At 36.5% G+C, this 22,496-nt stretch overlaps 1 protein-coding gene and 1 pseudogene across 1 annotated transcript in view; both read left to right on the top strand.

Annotated features, from left to right (window-relative positions):
* DDX4 (DEAD-box helicase 4) overlaps positions 1-22,496 on the top strand; it is a 73,592-nt gene that overhangs the window by 5,570 nt on the left and 45,526 nt on the right. The window contains exons 3-5 of the mRNA XM_087862141.1: positions 3,755-3,815; positions 17,470-17,547; positions 21,004-21,081. Of these exons, the coding sequence (XP_087718267.1) occupies positions 3,755-3,815; positions 17,470-17,547; positions 21,004-21,081 (217 nt within the window). The remainder of the gene's footprint in view (positions 1-3,754; positions 3,816-17,469; positions 17,548-21,003; positions 21,082-22,496) is intronic.
* LOC148110089 (10 kDa heat shock protein, mitochondrial pseudogene) lies at positions 14,321-14,649 on the top strand (annotated as a pseudogene).

Genomic DNA, 22,496 nt, shown 5'->3' with positions numbered 1-22,496 from the left:
TATTTTTATTTTTATTTATTTGACAGAGAGACAGCCAGCGAGAGAAGGAACACAGGCAGGGGGAGTGGGAGAGGAAGAAGCAGGCTCCCAGCGGAGGACCCTGATGTGGGGCTTGATCCCAGGACTCTGGGATCACGCCCTGAGCCGAAGGCAGACGCTTAACGACTGAGCCACCCAGGCGCCCCCATCCAATCAATTTTTATTGAGCCCTATTAGGTATTGGGGATAGTGGTGAACATGATAGATAAAGTGCATAACAAGGTATTAGTTTCCCAAGGCCAGAAATTAGAAATCTTGGTGTCACCAAGGCTGTATTCCTTGTAGGCTCTAGGAGAGAATCCGTGCCTCCTCCAGCATTCTGGTAGCTATTGGCATTTTCTGGCTTGTGGCTACATCTCTCTCTGCTGTCTTCCCGTGGTTGCCTGTGTGTGTCTCTCTTAACTCTTTTTGCCTTCATAAGGACATTGGTGGTGACATTTAGAGCCTACACAGGTGATCCAGAGTAATCTCCTCATTTCAGAATCCTTAATTTAATTACATTTGCGACAACTCTTTTTCCAAATAAGATAACATTTACAGATTTCAGGGTTTGGTACTTAATGTCTGTGGTTGGCCACATTTTGGCCCACTACGGATAGTATGGCTAAAGTACAGTGAGATAAGACAAGAGTGGTAGAAAATGAACTCAGAGAGGAAAAGGGAAGAGGAAAGGGAGAGGACACTGACGGTAATTGTGGACTTAATAGTTAATAGGACTGGAGTGACTGGATATAGGAAGTGAAAGAGTAATCAAGGATGATGGCTAGGTTTTTAAATTTTATTTATTTATTTTATGGAAGTATACTTGAAACACAATGTTACATTAGTTTCAGGTGAGGGAGAAGGAGAAGCAGGCTCTCTGCTGAGTAGGGAGCCTGATGCGGGGCTCGATCCCAGGACCCTGGGATCATGACCGAAGCCGAAGGCAGTTGCTTAACTGACTGAATCTACCCAGGCGTCCCAGAATTTCACTTTAAAAAGGAAAAACTGAATCACTCTTGTTAATTCTTCTATTTATTTAAAATTTTTTTTAAACATGCTATGTCTTGCATTCTGGCTTTCCAGTCCATCACAGTCAGGTTCTTAAAAACCCATTTATCTCATGGGATATTTGTGTTAATGTTTATGGTAATCATAAATTGGAACTTTTTACTGTAGTAGTTACTAAAAACCCAAGGCATTTCAACGATGGTGTTCTGTCTGTCCTTAATAACTCAGAAAATAATTGGATGACTCTTGAGCTTTATAAAAGTAGTTTTTTAAGTCATTACTAAATAACTTTTGTGAAAGAAATTTTAGAAAGTAAGTATGACTAGTGCACTATCTCAAGATTTGGTTTAATTTATAGGAACTCATTTGAAGGAATGTTGTGACTATTCTAATGTAGTCAGTTAATTAAGATATCATTTGTAAGTTTTAGGTCACCTTTCATTTTTATTTTATTTTATTTTATTTTTTAAAAGATTTTATTTATTTATTTGACAGAGAGAAAGACAGCCAGCGAGAGAGGGAACACAAGCAGGGGGGGAGTGGGAGAAGAAGAAGCAGGCTCCCAGCAGAGGAGCCCGATGGGGGGCTCGATCCCATAACGCCGGGATCACGCCCTGAGCTGAAGGCAGACGTTTAACGACTGACCCACCCAGGCGCCCCCACCTTTAATTTTTAAATTATTATATTCTGCCTTTCATGTGCAAGAACTTGAGAGTTCTGTAAGTTTTGTCCTAACTAGAGGAAGCTTATGTGAGGGAAAATTAAGGAGTTAGTTAATGATAAGGACACCCTAGATGTTCCAAGTGAGAAGAAATTACTCAAGTTGTTGTTAACGCAGAGATACACTGAAAAATGTTGAAAGATTCCCAGATTAATTTGACATTTAGCTGTTGATTTAATAACAAAATTTGAATTTTCTGAGCCCAACAGAAATGCAGATATACCACTACAAATCTAATACATATGCATTGATAGTGAATACATTTTTTGGAGACTAAGATAGGGAAAATGGGACAGCCAGTATTTGAGAGCATCAACAGTAGTCTTCAACTGTGCTGTGACAAGTTTGATTAAAATTAACTGTGAATATTCTGTGGCTGACATGAACCACTTCTTTGTATTTATATTGTATTTGCAATGTACATATATAGGTATATTGTTTTTAGTGCATCAGTGATGTTTTCTTTATTTTAGAGTGAACCATGAACACATTAATTTGTTTCTCTTTATATAAACACAAGGGAAGTTTTTTTTATTTTTATTTTTACTTTTTTATTTTTTATTTTTATTTTTTTATTTTTGATGTAAAGTTCGATGATTCATTAGTTGTGTATAACACCCAGTGCACCATGCAATACATGCCCTCCTTACTACCCATCACCAGCCTATCCCATTCCCCCACCCCCTTCCCCTCTGATGTCCTCAGTTGACTGAGGGAAGTTTTTTTAAAAAACATTTTATTTATTTGAGACAGCACGTGCACGGGAAGACAAGTCGGGGGGGGGGGGGCAAAAGGAGAGGGAGAAGCAGACTCCTTTCCAAGTGGGGAGCCCAATGCGGAGCTTGATCCCAGGACCTTGAGACAGTGACCTGAGCCAAAGGCAGACACTTAACCAACTGAGCCCCCCAGGTGCCCCAACACAATTGAAGTGTTTTTTGTTTTTGTTTTAAAGATTTTATTTATTTATTTGAGAGAAAGAGAGAGACAGATAGTGACAGAGGTAGCGAGAGAGAGCACAAGCGGGGAGGAGAGGGAGAAGCAGGCTCCTGCTGAACAGGGACCCCGATGTGGGGTTTGATCCTATGACCCTGGGATCATGACCTGAGCCAAAGGCAGATGCCTAACCAACTGAGCCACCCAGGCCCCCCACAGTTGAAGTTTTAACAATAAAATCCTGTAGTACTTTGCTTTAGAAACTGTTACCTATTAGTCTCCTTCTGTGCTCTACTTTATTCTGCACAGTATTGTTGAGTATACTGTAGAATACTGAACTTTTAAAAACATATATTGGCAGGCATTGATTTATTCATGTGTTACTTTGGTCAGATTTTATTTATATAATAATACTTAATGATACTTTTCAAGTATATGAGTGGGTAAACTTTTAAGTCAGATGACAGCAGAATCTTCCCATAAAGGGGTAGATTGTAAATATTTTAGACTTTGCAGGCCTAATGATCTCCGTTGCAACTTGGCTATTGTGGTGGGAAAGCAGCCATAAGACATACCTAGATGAATGAGGGTGGCTATGTTCCAACAAAACTTCATGAGAACTGGTGGCCCACCAGATTTGGCTCATGGCTGTAGTTTGCTAGTCGCTGTTTTAAGTGATATGTTAATATGCCATGCATTCGGGGCACCTGGGTGGCTCAGATGCTTAAGCATCTGCCTTCCACTCAGGTCAAGATCCCAGGGTCCTGAGATCAGGCAGCATCCTGCTCAGAGGGAAGCCTGCTTCTCCCTCTGCCTGCTGCTCCCCCTGCTTGTGTTCCCTCTCTTGCTGCAAACAAAGAAATAAAATCTTAAAAAAAAATATGCTGTGCATTCAGTGTTAAAGTGAAGAGGTTTTGGAATAATTTAATAAGGTAGTGAGTGATCCAGAAATCTTGTAGTCTGCTTTGTTTTGTTTGGAACAGAGCCCGGTTATTAAAATTTTCTAGCATTTTTGATGACACATTTTTTTTTTTTCAAAATAGAAAATGAGTCTTTTCTTCCCTCTTACAGGAAAGGTATTCTTCTGGAGCAAATGGAGACACTTTTAACAGGACTCCACCTTCATCATCAGGTATGTGTTAAGGCAAAACTATGGAACCCTTTTTAGGTTAAGGGCTTTATCTAGTGAATGAAGAGCAGATTAGTAGACATCTTGTAAAGTGTGTTTGTTAAATTTCTGTGAGAATTTATTGTTAGAATGTTTTAAGATGAGGGCCACTTCTAGCTAGAGGAAGGGAGAGAAGAGAGAGTGTAGTGCAATAGACTATTATTTTATTTCGTGGCTGTCCTGTAGAACCTTTGCCCAACCTGGAAGTTGCATATTTGGCTTTCAGACTGCTAGAGAATTGTCAGGATTCTTAATATAAGGGAGTAGAAGATGGGACTACTAGGGTGTTTTTTTTCTTTCTTTTTTCTCTTTCTTTCTTTCTTTCTTTCTTTCTTTCTTTCTTTCTTTCTTTCCTTTTTTTAAAAACAATGTAAATATTAAACAACACACTACTTACAAGCAATAGGCCGAATAAGAAATCAAACAGCAAATCAAAGGATGTCTCAAAACAAAATAAAAAGAAAACACAATATTCCAAAACCTATGGGATGGATGCAGCAAAAGCAGATGTTAGAGTGAAATATATGCTATAAATGCTTGTATTAAGAAAAAAAGTTCAGGGCACCTGGTTGGCTCAGTCAGTTATGCATCAGACGCTTGGTTTTGGCTCAGCTCACGATCTCAGGGTCGTAAGATTGAGCCCCTCTGAGCATGAAGCCTGCTTGAGACCCCCCACACCCCCGCCCCCAGCTCTCATGCATGTGTTGTCTACCGCAAAATACTACATCAGAAACTAATGATATACTATATGTTGGCTAATTGAATTTAAATTAAAAAATAAATAAAATAAAAGGGGATCATATTCATAGTCATGATAAACCCTCAAAAAATGAATAAAATCCAAAAAAAGGATAAATTCTATAAAAGAGATAAACACTAAATAATCAAATAATGTGTACTCTAGGTTTTTATATCCTATTCTGTTCTTTCCAGGCTGTCTTCCTTCCTTCTTAAACAACTCAAACTGTAACACTTTAGTGCCTGAATTGTCATATCTAAGCCTCTGCCAGACATCATTTCAACTACTCAGAATCTTAAAACTTTTAAAAAACTTGTTCTGAATTCAGTAACTTTGATGTAAAATTGGCTGAGCTATAACACCCATCATGGGCACCAGACCAATTACTCTCCTTTCCCTTGTCCACCCCTGCCACGCCTGGGCACCCTTGGCCCAGGCTGGGCCCGCTGATGAGTAGGCCTGGTCCACATTTGGTTTGTTGAGGAGTGCGGTCACATATCTTACACTTGGGGCCTAGTGTGACCCCTAGACTCCTCTCCACCCATTCTCTGCCCCCCACGAGGACCCCAGATGGGTGTCCACTAGGCTGGAGCCCCAAAGATCCACCTTGAACCCCGAATTTGGGTGTCTGCATGGGGAGCCTTTCTTACTGGAGCCAGGTCAGCCATGGCCCTTTGCAGTCCCACCTGGCCCTGGCCTAGTCTGTGTTTTTATATGGGTGGTTTCCTTTAAAAGTCTGGTGATACTTGTGTGCCTTTTTGTATTTAAGAGTGGAACATTAAAAATGCCGATGAGAAATCAACTTTATGTGCATGGACTCAGCTTGTTGACTGATTGGCTCTACTATGGATTGTTTGGGCCAGGGCCAGGCTGTTTTGTTGGGCACAGCAGGTTCTCTAAAGAGGAATCAGCTAGCCTTTGTCTAGAGGATTTAAGTTTTTTAAACTATGTTTTCTGTGTCATTTTGCTGTTAAGTCCTTCCCTCTTCCTTCATTGTATTGCACAGACCTTATGCTGCCTTTGCTGATTTTTTCATTACTCATTTTTGAATATTTGAATTATTCCTAGACCAGCTATTTAAGTAAGGGAGTGTCCGGGGTTTCTTACCGTTTTATCCCCCAAAGGAACTATTCTTTTTTATATGTGTGTTTTAACACATTTCGTGTGCCTGTTTTTTCTGTGCATATATTTTTAACTTAGAAAAATGTTATAGAGCTAAAGATCTCATTCTTTTCCACCCCACAGCTATGTTTAAGATCGCTTTATATGTGATAATCGATGTCATTATTTCTTACTACTGCAAGGTATTTCATACACTTTATCATCAAGTTTAATTTACCCCCTATTCCCATGATGAACACTGAAAAGACCTCCTATTACCCTCTGCCACCACAAGGATGAACATTTCTATGCTATTCACTTATTAGGCCGAAGTGAGAAGGTCTTTTGGGAATGGACTCAAGAAAGGAATTATAGGTTCGTGGGTGTATGTGTACTTAATCTGACTAAATATTTAACAATTGTTCTCTGGAATAACTATACTAGTCTAACTGAAATTATTGATAATTGCAGTTATTGATAATTGAAATTATTGAGTCTTTTAATTTTAGCCATTCTTTTGAGTGTAAAGCAAAATATCATTTTTAAAATGCATTCATCTGATTATTAAGAGGCTAACTGTCTCTTTATGTGCTTCTTATTGTTTTCGGTTTCTACTTCTGTAAGTTGCCTCTTCATATTTTAGTCCATTTTTATATTATGCATGTTCTGTTTCTCTCGTTGATTGGCAGGCACTTCTCCTATATTTTAGATTTTATACTCTTCTGATAGTGAATATCTCCTTCCGTTCTATATCTGTGTTCTTTGTCCATGATGTGCCTTATTGATCAAAAATTTTGTTCTGAAGTGCTTAAATGAATATTTTTCTGATTTGCTTTCTGATTTGCTTTTGTAGTTTTAATTAAGAAACTCTTCCTCAACCTCTATGTCAGAAGTAACCACCTATGTTATAGAGTTTTACTTTTCACATTTAGCTTTTAATCATCTGAATCTCTCTCTTTTTTTAAAAAAACATGGTAACCGTAATTATTTGAGTGCCAAATTAGAACCTCATACATGCAATGTGAGTGTACATCCAGGTTTCACAAAAAAGAATTATTGACCTTTGGGTTTTTCTGGTCACCCCAGGTCATGAGTCTTTAGCATTTACAGTGAAGTTTTTTTTTTTTTTTAATTGTGGTAAAATAAACAAAACATAAAATTTACCATTTTTTTTTTAAAGATTTTATTTATTTATTCAACAGAGATAGAGACAGCCAGCGAGAGAGGGAACACAAGCAGGGGGAGTGGGAGAGGAAGAAGCAGGCTCATAGCAGAAGAGCCTGATGTGGGGCTCGATCCCAGATCGCCGGGATCACGCCCTGAGCCGAAGGCAGACGCTTAACCGCTGTGCCACCCAGGCGCCCCTAAAATTTACCATTTTAACCATTTTTTAAAATTTAAAATTTTTAATAAGACTTCCTTTTTTTTAGAGCAGTTTTAGGCTCATAGCAAAATTGAGGGGAAGACAGAGATTTCCCATATGTACCTGTCTCACACCTGCATAGCTTCCCTCATTATCAGCATCCCCAGCCAGAGTGGTACATTTGTTACAATTGATAAACCTACAGTGACACATTATAATCATCCAAAGTCCATAGTTAGGGCTCACTTTTGGTGTTGTATGTTCTGTGGGTTTGTATGAATGTATCCATCATTATGGTACCAAAAAGAATTTTCACTGCCCTAAAAATCCTCTGTGCTCTGCCTATTCATCTCTCTTCCTCCTCTTTCTCCTAGCAACCAATAATGTTTTTACTGTCTGTATTGTTTTACCTTTTCTAGAATGTCATACAGTTGGAATCATATAGTATGTAGGCTTTTCAAATTGGGTTCTTTCACTTAGTAATATGCATTTAAGTTTCCTCCATGTCTTTCCATGGCTTGATAGCTCACTTGTTTTTTGTTTTTGTTTCTGTTTTGTTTTTTTAAGCAATGAATAGTATGCTGTTGTCTAGATATAACACAGTTTTTAATTCATTCACCTACTGATAGACATCTTGGTTGTGTCCAGGTTTTTGTGATTAGAAATAAAGCTGCTAGAAACACATCTGTGTGCAGGTTTTTGTGTGAATATAAGTTTTCAATTCCTTTGGGTAAATGCCAAGGAGCATACTTGCTGGATGAAATGGTACGAGTATGTTTACTTTGGTAAGAAACTGCCAAACTGCCTTGCAAAATATCCATACCATTTTACATTCTCATCAGAAATAAGTAAGAATTTCTGTTGCTATACAGTCTTGCTAGTATTTGGTATTGTCAAGTGTTAGGTTTTGGCCATTCAGAAAGGTATGTAGTGATACCTTATTGTTTTAATTTACATTTCTCTGATGTATGTGTTAAAGCCTTGGACCCATTTTTTAATTAAGTTTGTTTTCTTATTGTTGAGTTTTAAGAATTTCTTGTGTGTTTTGGTTAATAGTCTTTTATCAGATGTGTCTTATGCAAATATTTTCTCCCAGTCTGTTGCTTGTTTTCTCATTCTCTTAACATTGCCTATTGCAAAGCAGATTTTTTTTTTTTTAAGATTCTATTTATTTATTTATTTGACAGAGAGAGAGAGAGCGAGCGCGAGCACATGCAAGAGCAGTGGGAGGAGCAGAGGGAGAGGGACAAGTGGACTCCATGCTGAAAATGGAGCCTGATGTTGGGCTGGATCCCAGGACCCTGAGAAAATGACCTGAGCCCAAATCAAGAGTCAGTTGCTTAACTGACTGAGCCACCCATGCGCTCCCCCCACTTTTTTTTTTTTTTTAAAGATTTGAGCAGAGCAGTTTTTAACTTTAGTGAAGTTTAGCTTATCAATTATTTCTTTAATAGGTCGTGCTTTTGTTTGTATCTACAAAGTCATCTCCATACCCAGGGCCATCTAGGTTTTCTCTTATGTTATCTTCCAGGAGTTTTATAGTTTTGCATGTACATTTAGATCTGTAATCCATTGAGTTAATTTTTGTGAAGGGTATAAGGTTGGTTCTAGGTTCCCCCCCCATGTGGATATTTAGTTCTAGCAATATTCGTTGAAAAGACTGTGTTTGTTCCATTGTACTGCTACTTTGCTACTTTGTCAAAGATCAGTTGACCATATTTATATGGGTGTTTCTTGGTTCTCTAATCTGTTGCATTGATTTGTTTATTCTTTTGCTAATAATACACTGTCTTGATCACTATAGCTTTATAGTAAGTATTGAAGTTGTGTGGTGTCAGTCATGCAACTTTGTTCTTCTCCTTCAATATTATGTTGGCTGGGTATAGAATATAAACTCTCCACATAAGCTTTAGAATCAGTTGATCAATAGCCACAAAATAACTTGCTAGGATTTCGATTGGGTTAACATTGAATCTAGAGATCAACTGGGGAAGAATCGACATCTTGACAATAAAGAATTTTCCTATCTATGAATGTGAAATATCTTTCCATTTATTTAATTCTTGGATTGTGTTCATGAGAGTTTTTTGTAGTTATCCTCATATAAATCTTCTATACCTTTTGTTATGTTTATACCCATTTCATTTTTTTGCGTGTTAATGTAAATGGTAATGTGTTTTTATTTTAGAAGTCCATTTGTTCGTTACTGGTATACAAGAAAGCAGTTGGTTTTGTATATTAATCTGGTATCCTGCATCTTTGCTATAATTGCTTATTAGTTCCAGGAGTTTTTTGTCATTATTTTGGATTTTCTACATAGATGATCAAGTCATTTTTAAAAAAAGACAGCTTTATTTCTTCCTTCCCAATATGTGTACCTTTCATTTTCTTTTCTTGCCTTATTATTTTAGCTAGACTTGGAGTATGTTATTGAAAAGGATGATGAGAGGGCACATCTTTGACTTGTACTTGATTTTGGTAGAAAAGCTTTGAGTTTCTCACTATTACATATGATGTTAGCTGTGGGTTTTTTGTTGATAGTCTTTATGAAGTTAAATAAGTTTTCCCTGCTTAACCATATTTTTTAAAAGATTTATTTAGAGAGAGAGAGAGAGCATGCACTTGCATGCAAGCAGAGGGAAGGGGAAAGAGAGAGAGAGAGAGAGAGAATTTGAAGCAGACTCCCAGTGGAGCTGGATGCAGGGCTCGATTTTATGACCTTGAGGTCAGGACCTGAGCCGAAATCAGGAGTCAGCCACTTGACTGACTGAGCCACCCAGCCACCCCCTGCATAACCATTTTTAAGTGTACAGTTGAATCCATTCTTTTGAATATGATGTAAAATAGAGATCCCATTTTTCCCCACATAAAGTAATCCAGTTTTCCCAGCACCATCTGTTAAATATTCTGTCTTTTCTCTATTGACATATGATGAAAATTTCATCTCACATAATTTTGTTCTTTTTTGTCTTCAAGCAATGGATGAAACCTACCATTAACTAAATAGGAAGTTTCTTTCCATTTCTGCTCAAATACTAATTTTGTTTAGAAAAGGCACTTGAGGGGTGCCTGGGTGGCTCAGTCAGTTAAATGTCCAACTCTTGATTTTGGCCAAGGTCATGATCTCAGGGGTCGTGAGATTGAGCCCCATGTCAGGCTTTGCGCTCAGTGGGGAGCCTGCTTGAGATTCTCTCTCTCTCCCCCCACCTCTCCCTCTGCCCCTCCTCCTCTCTCTCTCTCAATCAAAAAAAAAAAAAAGAAAAGAAAAGGCAGTTGAATGTTAACAAATGCCTTTTTTTTGAATTACTGATTTCTGTTGTCTCCTTTAAATCTTTAATGTAGTGATATAAATAGAGTTCTTTAAACTTGAACTAACTTTGTGTTCCTAGGATAAGCCCTGTATAGCTATTTTATTGCAATATTCAGTGAAATGAGATGTTTTATTTAGCACTTTTTTTCCCCTAAAGGAGACAGATTTTCTCTCTCTCTCTCTCTTTTTTTTAGAGAGAATGTGTAAAAGTAGGGGTGGGGTGATGAGGGGTAGAGGGAGAAAGAGAATCTCAAGCAGGCTCGACGCTCAGTGCTGAGCCCAATCTCACGACCCTGAGATCATGACCTGAGCTGAAATCAAGAGTGAGATGCTTAATTGACAGAGCCAACCAGCCTCCCCTATTTAGTGCTTTTGAACTAAGTAAGATTGGCCTCTAGTTATCTTTTCTCGTGTTGTCCTAACTCAATTTTGGTTTTATGCTTTTCATCTTTATAAGAAAATAAGCTCTGGAACATGGAAATTCCCTGTTTATTACAAGTTTAGTTGCCTTTGTCCACACATCTGTCTAGGCCACGTTCTTCTTTCTTTAACAAGAAAAAAAATTTTTTTGAAGTGTAGTGTACACACACATTCAGTATTTTTACCTAAGATATACATCATAAATGTATAGCTCATTGAAGTTGAACAACCTAAACACACCCTCATGTTCAGCACCCAAATCAAGAAACAGAGCATTAGTGGAACTGAAAAAACCCTCGTATGTCTTCCTTCAAGGCACTATCACTCTATGAGTAATTGCTATTCTAATTTCTAGCAGGATAGGTCAGTTTTTCTTATAAGTAGGAATCATATAAAATGGAACTATACATTATATTCTCTTGTGTTCAAGCTTTTCTCCATGTTATTAGAAGTAGTTATAGGTTATTTATGGATGTATAGTATTCCAACTGTGTCATAAGTTGTATTAATGGGCATGCGGGTAGTTTACAGTATTTTCCTGTTAAGTATATTTTCTGGTATGTCTTTTGGTGGATATGAGAATATTGTTACTTGGAATGTGGTTGACAGACAAGTAGCATTGATGTCACCTGTGAATTTCTTAGAAATGCAGGGTCTAGGGGTGCCTGGGTGGCTCATTTGGTTGAGCACCTAACTTTGGCTCAGGTCATGATCTCAGGCTCATGGGATAGAGACTGTGCCAGGCTTCCTGCTCAGTGGGGAGTTTCCTTCTCCTTCTCCCTCTTCCCCTCGCCACCCTCCCACCCCCCCCCCACTTGTGCAGGCTCTCTCTCTCTCAAATGAAAAAAAACTTAAAAAACAAATACAGAGTTTAATGGTCCACCCAGAACTACTGCATCACAATCTATATTTTAGCAAGATTCCCAGGCAATTCTTGTGCATGTTACTTTCATAATTACATTATCTCTGTTTGGAAAACTGAACATTGATGATTTATAAATGTTTAGTCTTCGAGCTACTTGGGATAATAAAGGGGATAAGTAGTTTGGACAGCTGGCTGCCCTCCTAAATACTAAGAAGTTGTTTCAGAACTTTTTGCCATCCAATTCTTTCTCATCTTCCCTTTCCCTTTTCACCTTGGGTTAAGCAGATCACTCTGGAAGACAGTTGGAAGATTACAGGAGGACTAGAGCTCATAGTGAAGTCCCATAGTTCTTTGTTCTTTTGCTTGGTGGTTAAATATGTGGATTTTTTAAACTTGTTCCAAATTTGCTCCTCCTTCCTGGATCTGGTCCAAATGTGATTATATGTGGGGCATATTCTTTGGTCATTTAGTGGGAATTGCTTTCATCTAATTTCATTTTAAATGGAGTTTATTTTTATTTCTTTTGATTTGTTTTGATAGGCTTCAGAGCACTAAAGAAAAATAGCTATACTTCATCATTTATTAGTATCATGGAGTTCTTTACTGATGTATTTCTTACTATGTATTTATTATGATGGGGATTGAACCTGATAAAATTCAGTAATGATGTATCATTAAATTCATGAAAGTGAGAGCAGCAATCCCTAAAATGACTAAAAAAAAAAAAATTAAAGAGAGTAATTGCCTCTTTCCTCTTGACTATATGCTAATAACAGAGAAGACAAGTTGGATTCATTCTTTATTAGACCCTTCTGTTTTTGGACCATCATTTTTAGACTCTACCTTAAGCTTTTTAAAAATTTTGCATGCTGTTTTCTGTAACTCCTAAAAATATTTGTATCGTCCTCTGTTTTACTTTTCAAATTTGAATGACTAATGGAGTCTTCCAAACTTATTTTTAATTTTGTCCTATGATTTACTATCTGGAGATGGCAAGGAGCTTCTCACAGATTTACTGTAGAGAATGTATACACGTCTTTAATAAGTAAGCCTTTAAGTCTGATAATTGGGTTCATACTGAAGTCCAGTCTTCATACTGGCTGGATGACCTTGGCGAAGTTGCCAGGGTTCTCTAAGCTGTTCGTTTTCTCGTTTTTAAAATGAGGATAATACCTTTTATAAGTGTTAAATAAGCTAGTTAATATATATAAAGGCCTAATGTAGCGTAGTGCATGGTATCTGTGGTCCTCAAATGGTAATTTTTGTGTGCACATCTGATAACAATTCGCTATCTTAAATTTGACCACTTGTTTCAGTTGTCAACTGATTTTAGTTTGGTAATAAACTACTTGAATCTTAAGTTTTTCTTTTTGGGTGTAAGCTTACTCTCTTTTTTTAAAATGTCTTGCTGCTAGTTCAGTTAATTTAAATTGTTTTTGGAATTGTTTTGGAATTGTTTTGGAATGGCTATAGTTGGGCACAGTTTAGGGATGGAAATCCTACCTTCTAGACCTAGCACTTAAAGGTTCTGTTATTTTGGGATTTTTAATTTCATTTTTTTCTAAAAACAAACTTGGCAACACCTACCCTGATTCCTAACAGGGTTGTTATGAGGATAAAGATCAAATGACATGATGCATGTAAAGTCATTTTGTAAAGTGTAAAGCTGCATACCAATGTAGAATGCTTTTGTTGAAGGAGACAGTCCTATGTGTTGTTTGATTAGATCTATTGTACTTTATTTTATTTGGCCAAACAGGGCATATAACTGTTGGGGAAAGAAACTATATATAATGAGAATTTACTTTTCTCTCCAGACATGGTTGAAAATTTATTAAAATAGATGAAGCCATATAGGAGTATAACCATATCATGTTTTCATTCTCAATTCCAAGTGTGGTTAAGGCTTGCATGATAGAGTGTCACAGGCATTTTAGTTAAGCAGTTATAAGGCTTACAAAGCTTTAATACTCTGTGAGCCTTTCTTTACTAATAGGCATAATACAGTATAGCTCGTATATGTTTAGCTAAATTTGCTTGACTTGAATGAGGTTTCAGAATACAAGATTCCACGCTCCTACTAGGAAATCATTTATCCTCTTGCCTCCCCACACTTATTTCTATGGTAATTTTAATTTTTGGCCTTCCATCTTAGTAATTGGGTATTTTTTTTTAAGATTTTATTTATTTGTCAGAGAGAGAGCACAAGCAGGGGGAGCAGCAGGCTCTCCACTGAGCAGGGACCCTTAACGTGGGGCTTGATCCCAGTACCCCAAGATCATGACCCAAGCTGAAGGCAGATGCCACCCAGGTGTCCCAGTAATTGGGTTTTTGTCATAGAATTTGGGAGAAGTGTGGATTTAGATATTATAGTAACCAAATGGACATGTATCATGTGAATCTTAAGTGCAACACGGGTTAGATGAAGAGTTACTTGAAATTATAGCAGATGAAGAGAAACAGAAAGAAAAATCAGTAGTGGTGAAATAATATAAATGTCAAAAGATAGAAGAAATCCTGGGAAGCATATACAGGAATTTCAGTTGAGTAAAGGATATTTTACTCTATTACTTAAGGGTAAAACAATTCCTGTTGACTCTTAAGAGCTTGCAATGTCTTCTTGCAGCGGCGGCAGCTCCAGAGTAGAGTACAAACTGCAGCAGCAGGAGTCATGGCAGAGCTGGTGTTTAGAAAGTTTCTTCCCCTCTTTGACCAAGTTTTAGTTGAAAGGAGTGCAGCTGAAACTGTAACCAAAGAAGGTATTATGCTTCCAGAAAAATCTCAAGGAAAAGTCTTGTAAGCAACAGTAGTAGCTGTTGGATCAGGCTTTAAAAGAAAGGGTGGAGAGAGTCAACCAGTTAGTGTGAAAGTTGGAGATAAAGTTCTTCTTCCAGAATATGGAGGCACCAAAGTAGTTCTAGATGACAAGGATTATTTCTTATTTAGAGGTGTGACATTCTCGGAAAGTATGTGGAAAAAATCATTATTAAAATGGCATGAAGTGAAGCTGCCCATTCCAGGGAAGTTGTGAAGTCTTTCATCATGTAAATAATTTTCATGTCTCTCTTTTATAATAAACTAATGGTATCAAAAAAAAAAAAAGAGCTTGCAGTGTCATATATATGTTACTTTCTTAGGTATTTGAGTACCACTGTACTGAAGTCAGCTTTATACGTTGATTCAAGATGGAAACATGACTGAACACCTTACTCCTTTTTCCTTGATGTCTTTGTGCCACAGCTTGGGAACTACCAATCTTAGACCAGTGCTGTTCATTAGAACTCTCTGCGATGATGGAAATATTTTTTAATTGCACTGTCTAATATGATACAACTGAGTATCATACAACTGAGTGACAACTGAGGAATCGAAGTTTTGATTTTGCTTGATTTCAGTTAACTTAATTTTGAATTTAAGTGGCCACATATGGCTAGGGATGGTAGATTTACACAGCATAGCTTTGAATTTGAGCCAGTTGAGGCATGCTATTCTCATCTTGTATATTTGGGGAGAGCCTGGCAAACATTAGAAGTTGATGTTTAGAGAATTGCTAATTTTTCTGGCTGTGTCCTTGTAATGTCACCTTCCCTTTCCTGTTTGCTGTATGCCAAAAGCTAGGCTACTTCTTAGTGCTACTGTAACTGCTACTTCCATGTGGAATCCCTTGAATGTTAGAGCAGCTAGAGTTTGAATAAATCTTAAGTTGTCTTTGAACTGTGCACGATCGGAGAGCATTTGAACTTAACTTGGTTACTACTGCCTGAAATTTAGCAGCCTTTAGATTACCTGATGAAATGTCTAGCCTCAGTGAAAGAGAAGGAAGCATGTGAACTGTGATGCCAGAATCTAGCAAAAGGAGGAACATACAGAAGAGGGATATGTAGCTTAAATATTTTTTAGCACTTTTTTACTTTGTAAGTCTTCTTTTACTGTGTTAGCTGTGTGGCAACTAGTTAGAGTTAAAAACTCAATACTTGTTACCTTGCAACTTTGTTGAATCTTCATTGAAGACGTTTTCATAAAAATACCTACTGTATTAAAAATGTCATATATGCACATTGTAAAGCTTAATAAATATTTTGAACTATCACTTGTTTAAAAACATTACTACTACTGTTGTATAGCTTATGTACTCTTTTCCTGTTCTGTCCTGTCCAATTCCTATACTGCATTGTTTTCTTTTCTTTGCTGAAACAACGTATTACATATGTATGTCTCCCCAAACACTGCATTTAAGTTTGCTTCTTTGAGTTTCATAAAAATGGTACCTTACTGTATATAGTCTTTTTCTGCAATTTGAATTTTTCATTCAGTGTTGTTTTTTAAGTTTATCCATGTTGCCAATTGTTTTGGTTTATTTATAATCATACTCTCTTGTATGAGTACTACACATATACAATATATATAATACTACATAATAAAGTGTAGAGCACAATATATGTAATACTCTCTCATGCGACCATGCCACATTTTTTTATTCTCTTCTTGATGTATATTTGCGTTGTTTCCTTTTTGCTAGTATGAACAGAGCTGCCACAAAAATCCCTTAGTTTGCTAAGTATATGTTTTTGTTTTTAAAGATTTTATTTATTTATTTGACAGAGATGGAGACAGCCAGTGAGAGAGGGAACACAAGCAGGGGGAGTGGGAGAGGAAGAAGCAGGCTCATAGTGGAGGAGCCTGATGTGGGGCTCGATCCCATAATGCCGGGATCACGCCCTGAGCCGAAGGCAGATGCTTAACCGCTGTGCCACCCAGGCACCCCCATATGTTTTTGTTTTTTAAAAGATTTTATTTATTTATTTGACAGAGAACACAAGCAGGGGGAGTGGCAGGCAGAGGGAGAGGGAGAAGTAGGCTTTCCTCTGAGCAGGGAGCCCTATGAGGGGCTCAATCCCAGGACCCTGGGATCATGACCTGAGCTGAAGACAGACCCTTAAGTGACTGAGCCACCCAGGCGCCCATAAGTATATGTTTTTAAGTCATAAACTGTGTTATTTCATGTACTTTTACCTATGGAGATAGTTTTTTTCTTTTTAATATGTTAATGTTGTTAATTACCTTTTTAAGATGTTGTGATGTTAAAATACCCTTGTATACTGGAATTAACCCCAGTTGGTCATAATATTTTATCTGTTCAATTTCCTATTGGATTTGTTTTACTAATAATTGTTACGGAGATTTTTTATCTACTTGTGAGTAAGAGAGATTTTCTTCTGTCCTTCACATGTCAAAGTTAGGTTGACTTGGTGGAATGAGTTGGGGAATAATTCCTGTTTCTATTTTCTGGGATGGTTATATGTCATTGGAATGATTTTTTTCTTTGAGAGTTTGGTAGAGCTCACCTGTAAAACTATATCTAGGCATGAAGCAGAGATTTAAGTACTGATTTAGTTTCTCTATGACAATTTGGTTTCTTTATCCAGAGGAGAAATTAATATACTTTCAAAAAATATATTCTTTTAAAGCCAGGATCAAGATCTAGTTTGTAGCTTCACTATAGTATATGATTTGTGCTTGTTTCCCTATGTCCTTAGCTGTTCTTGGTATTAGCAAACTTAAAACCATTTTCCAGTTAGCCATAAGGTTGAAAAAAGCTATCTCCTTCCTTTGATTTCTATTTTAAGTAAGATTTAGTCACCATTTATTTTTCTTTTGGAGAACTACCTTAGGTAGGCTACTAGGTTGTTTGTCTTTCTTACTGATTTATAGAATTCTTCCTTTGTCCTGGGGGTGGCACATTGAAAACGTTAAACGTTTAAAGTTTGTGTACTACCAAGATATTTACTTTGACTTGCTTCAAATTGTTACTTGATTTAGAAATGGATGATGGACCTTCTCGAAGAGATCATTTCATGAGAAGCGGATTTGCCTCTGGGAGGAGTATGGGAAACAGAGGTAAGTATCTTTGTCTTTCTTTAATCTTATCAACTTGAATGATGGAAAGAATAGAGACTATTATGACTGTTTGGTGCGAAGCTAAATCTGTTATAACTCACAGGAAAGTAGACTTTGGAATAGTGAGTTTATCATTTTTTCAATTAACAGTTTTCTTTTTGCTTTTTCCTTTTCTGGGATGGTAGGAGATAGTTAAATTGATAAAATAGATGGGTTAAATAGATTGGTTAAAGATAGTTGCTTTACAGAGCTACTTAATGTGGTGATGATTATTGATATCCAACAATTGACATAGGAGGAGTGTTTGTAAAAGCTTCAGAGATCTGGGTGAGAAGTATTTCTTCTTTAAGTTTTTATTTTTCAAGAAAAGACAATATGGAAGCATTTCTTTTAGCTTATTAGTGTTAAGAGGTTATTTCCCCAAGCTTGGAACTTTTTATTTTTAGAACAACCAGTACTTGATTTGACAGATAATGATACAGCAGAATACCTTTCTACAGATCATTTTAAAATTTGATAATAAAATGCTGAAAGTATTCTGCTTTATGTTTTAGTACAGGGCCATAAAATATTAAAACCTCCAGTTTATTTAAGAGTCCATATGACCATTTATTTCTTTTATAGGGTACGTAAGTTAGGGGTAATTGGTAGTTTTAAGTACACATAACACTTAATCTTGAATTCATTAGATGTTAATTGAAAAACTTTATTTCTAGGTATTTTTATTCATTGGAGACACTAAAGGTTGATGTGTGGTATTTCCTTTAATACTTGGAAAACTTAATTTCTTGTTTAGATTCAGTTAACACAGATGTAGTTCTATAGATATATGTATTCAAGATTTTATGTATTTATTTGAGAGAGAGGGAGGGCGAGCGAGCAGGCACACACGAGCAGGGGGAGGGGCAGAGAGGAGAAGCAGACTCCCTGCTAAGCAGGAAGCCCCAGGTGGGGCTCAATCCCAGGACCCTGAGGTCATGGCCAGGACGTGAGCTGAAATCAAGACTCGGATGCTTAACCTAGGGAGCCACCTAGGCGCCCAGAGAAATGTTTTAAATTAATTAGCTATTTTTTAATTTTCAAATTCAGAAAGTATACTCATATATCTTGTTAAAATTTTACATTAATTGAAGGTGATTTTTTTCTTCTTTTTAAAAAAAAGTTGAAGGGGGCGCCTGGGTGGCACAGCGGTTAAGCGTCTGCCTTCGACTCAGGGCGTGATCCCGGCGTTATGGGATCGAGCCCCACATCAGGCTCCTCTGCTATGAGCCTGCTTCTTCCTCTCCCACTCCCCCTGCTTGTGTTCCCTCTCTCGCTGGCTGTCTCTATCGCTGTCGAATAAATAAATAAAAAATCTTTAAAAAAATAAAAAAAATAAATAAATAAAAGTTGAAGTGTAGTTGACACACAATGTTACATTAGTTTCAGGTATACAGCATAGGTTTTGCACAACTCTGTAGGTTATGCTGTGCTCACCACAAGTGTAGCTACTACCATCTGTCACCATACAACATTATTAACAATACTAATGACTGTATTTTCTTTGCTTTATCTTTTATCTGTGTGACTTATTATTCTGTAACTGGAAGCCTATATCTCCGAATAAAGGGTTTTTAAATGAGAAAACCATCACTGAGAGAGATTTTACTACACATTGTTAATTCCATACATGTTAGGTTGGAAACACATTAAACTTCTGATAAAAACTCTTGGTTGAATGTTAATACTTTAAAAAGTTATCATTGTACTACGTATAATCTTGAAAATTCATAGACCCATGAATGTAACTCCTTTCCCTTATTGTTAATGTAATATTTTAGTTTCATTCTCTATATTTTTTCTCAGAGCTTTCGTAGCTAGTAATTTGTTTTTGAAATTGACTCTTAATTTCTTATAATATAGTATTGATCACTTTTCATGTTCTGTGAAGTATGACCTAAATAGTTTTAACTTCTTGAATCATATACATCTTTAGAATCTGATGAAAATATGGATCATTGCTCATATACAATTTTGCACACGGATTTAGGAGTTTTGGAGATCCTTTACTGTCCTGTATTAGTATATGATATAGTTAGATAAGACACAATTTATGAAGACCACAAGATAATGCTTTAATTTTTTCTAGTGATAGTTTAAAGTGGCAGTTTTTGTCATTTCGGATGTCTTTTGTTTCAGTTTTTTGTTTTAAATTGCCATGCTTCTTAACTGAGGGCTTCAGAGGGGAGGGGGTGGGGGAATGGGACAGGCTTGTGATGGGTAGTAAGGAGGGCATGTATTGCATGGTGCACTGGGTGTTATACGCAACTAATGAATCATGGAACTTTACATCAAAAACCAGGGATGTACTGTATGGTGACTGACATAATATAATAAAAAATATTATTATAAAAAAAATAAATAGCCATGCTTCTTGCCATAGCAACTCTGCCCTCAAAATTCTTAACTATGAGTAGAGAAACACATGGAAAGAAATAAAGAGAGTGTGCTGTGGGAATGTGGAGGAAGGATTGATTATGACTGGAGGTTTGAAAGACTTCATAGATGAGGTGGCCTTTGAACTGGAGTTTTGAAGAGTGAAAAGAATTTTGAGAGGAAAAATAGGAAAGTAGGGAATGCCATGCCTAAGGAATAGTGTGTAGGAATGTAGAAAATATTAGAAATTCACAATGTGGAGTATGGGAAGTTGTTTGGTGTGAATTAAAATGTTGGGTGCCTCACTGTTGTGTAGTGGCAGATAAAGCTTACAAGGATAACAGGAGGCAAGACCCTGGAGGGGTGGAGATGTGACTAAGGGAGTGGTAGTTGCAGCTTTTATTTTTTATTATGTAGTTCCTTCCTAACTTGACTTTTCAAAGTGGAAAGACTGAGAGCAGTTTAAACGCTAACAAAAGGAATAAGTAATAAATAATTAAAAAATAAGACAAGAGTATGAAATTTTCAATAGCAGGGCTTTTATACAGGGACATAAATAGCTGGCTCTATTCAGGATGAGGTTTCAATATACACAAAGTCACAGAGTTGAATTTCCTGATAAAAGGTCATTAGTAAAATAAAAACTAGTAGAAAGCTGTATTTCACTAGTAGTATGTTTATGTTTTTATGTTGGTATTATAATTCGGGAGTTTTTAAATAGAGGTTGCAGGATATTTTAACTTTATAAGATCCTGTGCTTCTTTCTCCCCCATCTTTGAAGGTCCCTTTACATCAGAGATTGATTCATTCATTTAAAATTTTTATTTTTAAGTAATCTCTACACCCAGCATTGGGGCTTGAATTTACCACCCTGAGATCAACAGTTGCATGCTCTACCAGCTGAGCCAGCCAGATGCCCCCCACCAACTTTTTGAAAGATTTTATTTTCGGTAATCCCAAAGATTGGTTTAATTCCTAGTTTTTGATGACACAGTTAATTTTATGTTTTAAAGAGTTTTAACTCTATCTGAACATTTTCAGATGCTGGCGAGTCTAATAAAAGAGAGAATACATCCGCAATGGGTGGTTTTGGAGTTGGAAAGAGTTTTGGAAATAGAGGTAAACTGCTTATGGTATCTTATGATCACAATTTGAGTGAACCCTAGTTTTTTTTCTGTACTCAAGACTCCCTTCCCCTGTACCCAGCAACCAGAAATCCATCTTCTATACCTCCAAAGGTAAATTTGAATCTCAATCTAGTTGAGCAAAGAACCAGGAGAAGTTTTGAAGTTCTTTTGTTCCTTAAAAATTTTAAAAACTGTATATCATAACTGGAACAGAATTTAAGATAGAGACCAGTAATGTGTAGGTTGAAGACTTCCGAAGCCTTTTGGAAACCCAGCAGTCGAAGGTAGGATGGAGGGAAGGGGCAGTTATGGAGGGCAGTAGATAGATTATAATCCTTTCCTGAACCAACTTGAAAGATTGTAAATTCTGAAATGACCTAAATAACTCAAAACTTAGGTTTTGTGGTAATATATTCTTTCTGTACAGATTGTGTTTATTTTGAAATGATATATCTTTTCAAGGAAAAACGTTTTTGTCATCTAATCATATATTGAGGATATAGGGTACTTATTTTTGTATCATAATTGTGTATTGAATTTCTCTGCTAAAAAGGGGTGTTAGAATTTTTGAACCAGAGATATTAAGTGACTTTATGTATACATTCTGCAGTTAAATTTAACATCTGTCACACAGTAATTGATTAGTCTCTGTATTGCAGAAGCCATGATTTAATATGTTTAATATTTTATATTTTAGCTTAAATACTGATTGACAGCCATCTTATTAGTGATCTTTAATTTTAATGGATATTAGTCCCTGAATATTTTTGCACTAAAGATCATTTTATTAACATTCAACATTTAAAAATTTTGTGAAATATTACTGATGAATGCTTTTAAAATTAATTTTAGAGATGTATCTATATGCTCCAGAGACACATAAATCTAGATACAGGTTTTTATTATATGAGAAATTTGAAAGCAGAGCTAAATGAAAGATGTAAAAAAAAATTTTGTAAACAAAAAATGTCAGAAGAATTTCCTTAGTACTGAGATGGGAAAAATTATTGAATATTGGATTATAATTTAGTTGTATTGTCCTCTGGCAGATGAAGAGATTGAGTTAATTTATAAGGTTTTAAAAACTTTGATATTTTGAATAGAAAGTATATAGTGTTTATGTTGATATATACCACTGTTCTGACCATCTACATATATATGACATTTGAGGTAATATAGCACTGGCTGGACCTTTTACCTTAGTTAATTGACACCAGGCAGAAATCATAATGCAACCTGTGTGAGTTTTCATTCAGTGTGTGTGTGTGTGTGTATAAATATATGTCTCTCTCTATGTGGTTTATTTTATTTTGGGGGTGCATCATAACTGGTAGTCCCTTCGGTTTTTGTTTGTTTTTTGGTTTACCACAGAGGAACAAGTAATTGTTTTCAGAAATTTGCATGTTT

The sequence above is a fragment of the Ursus americanus genome, chromosome 5 (assembly GCF_024610735.1).
Source record: "Ursus americanus isolate L20-20 chromosome 5, mUrsAme1.1.p, whole genome shotgun sequence".
NCBI classification, from domain to species: Eukaryota; Metazoa; Chordata; class Mammalia; order Carnivora; family Ursidae; genus Ursus; species Ursus americanus.
The sequence above is the reverse complement of the archived record's forward strand: the minus strand, read 5'-3'. Positions and strand labels throughout refer to the sequence as shown.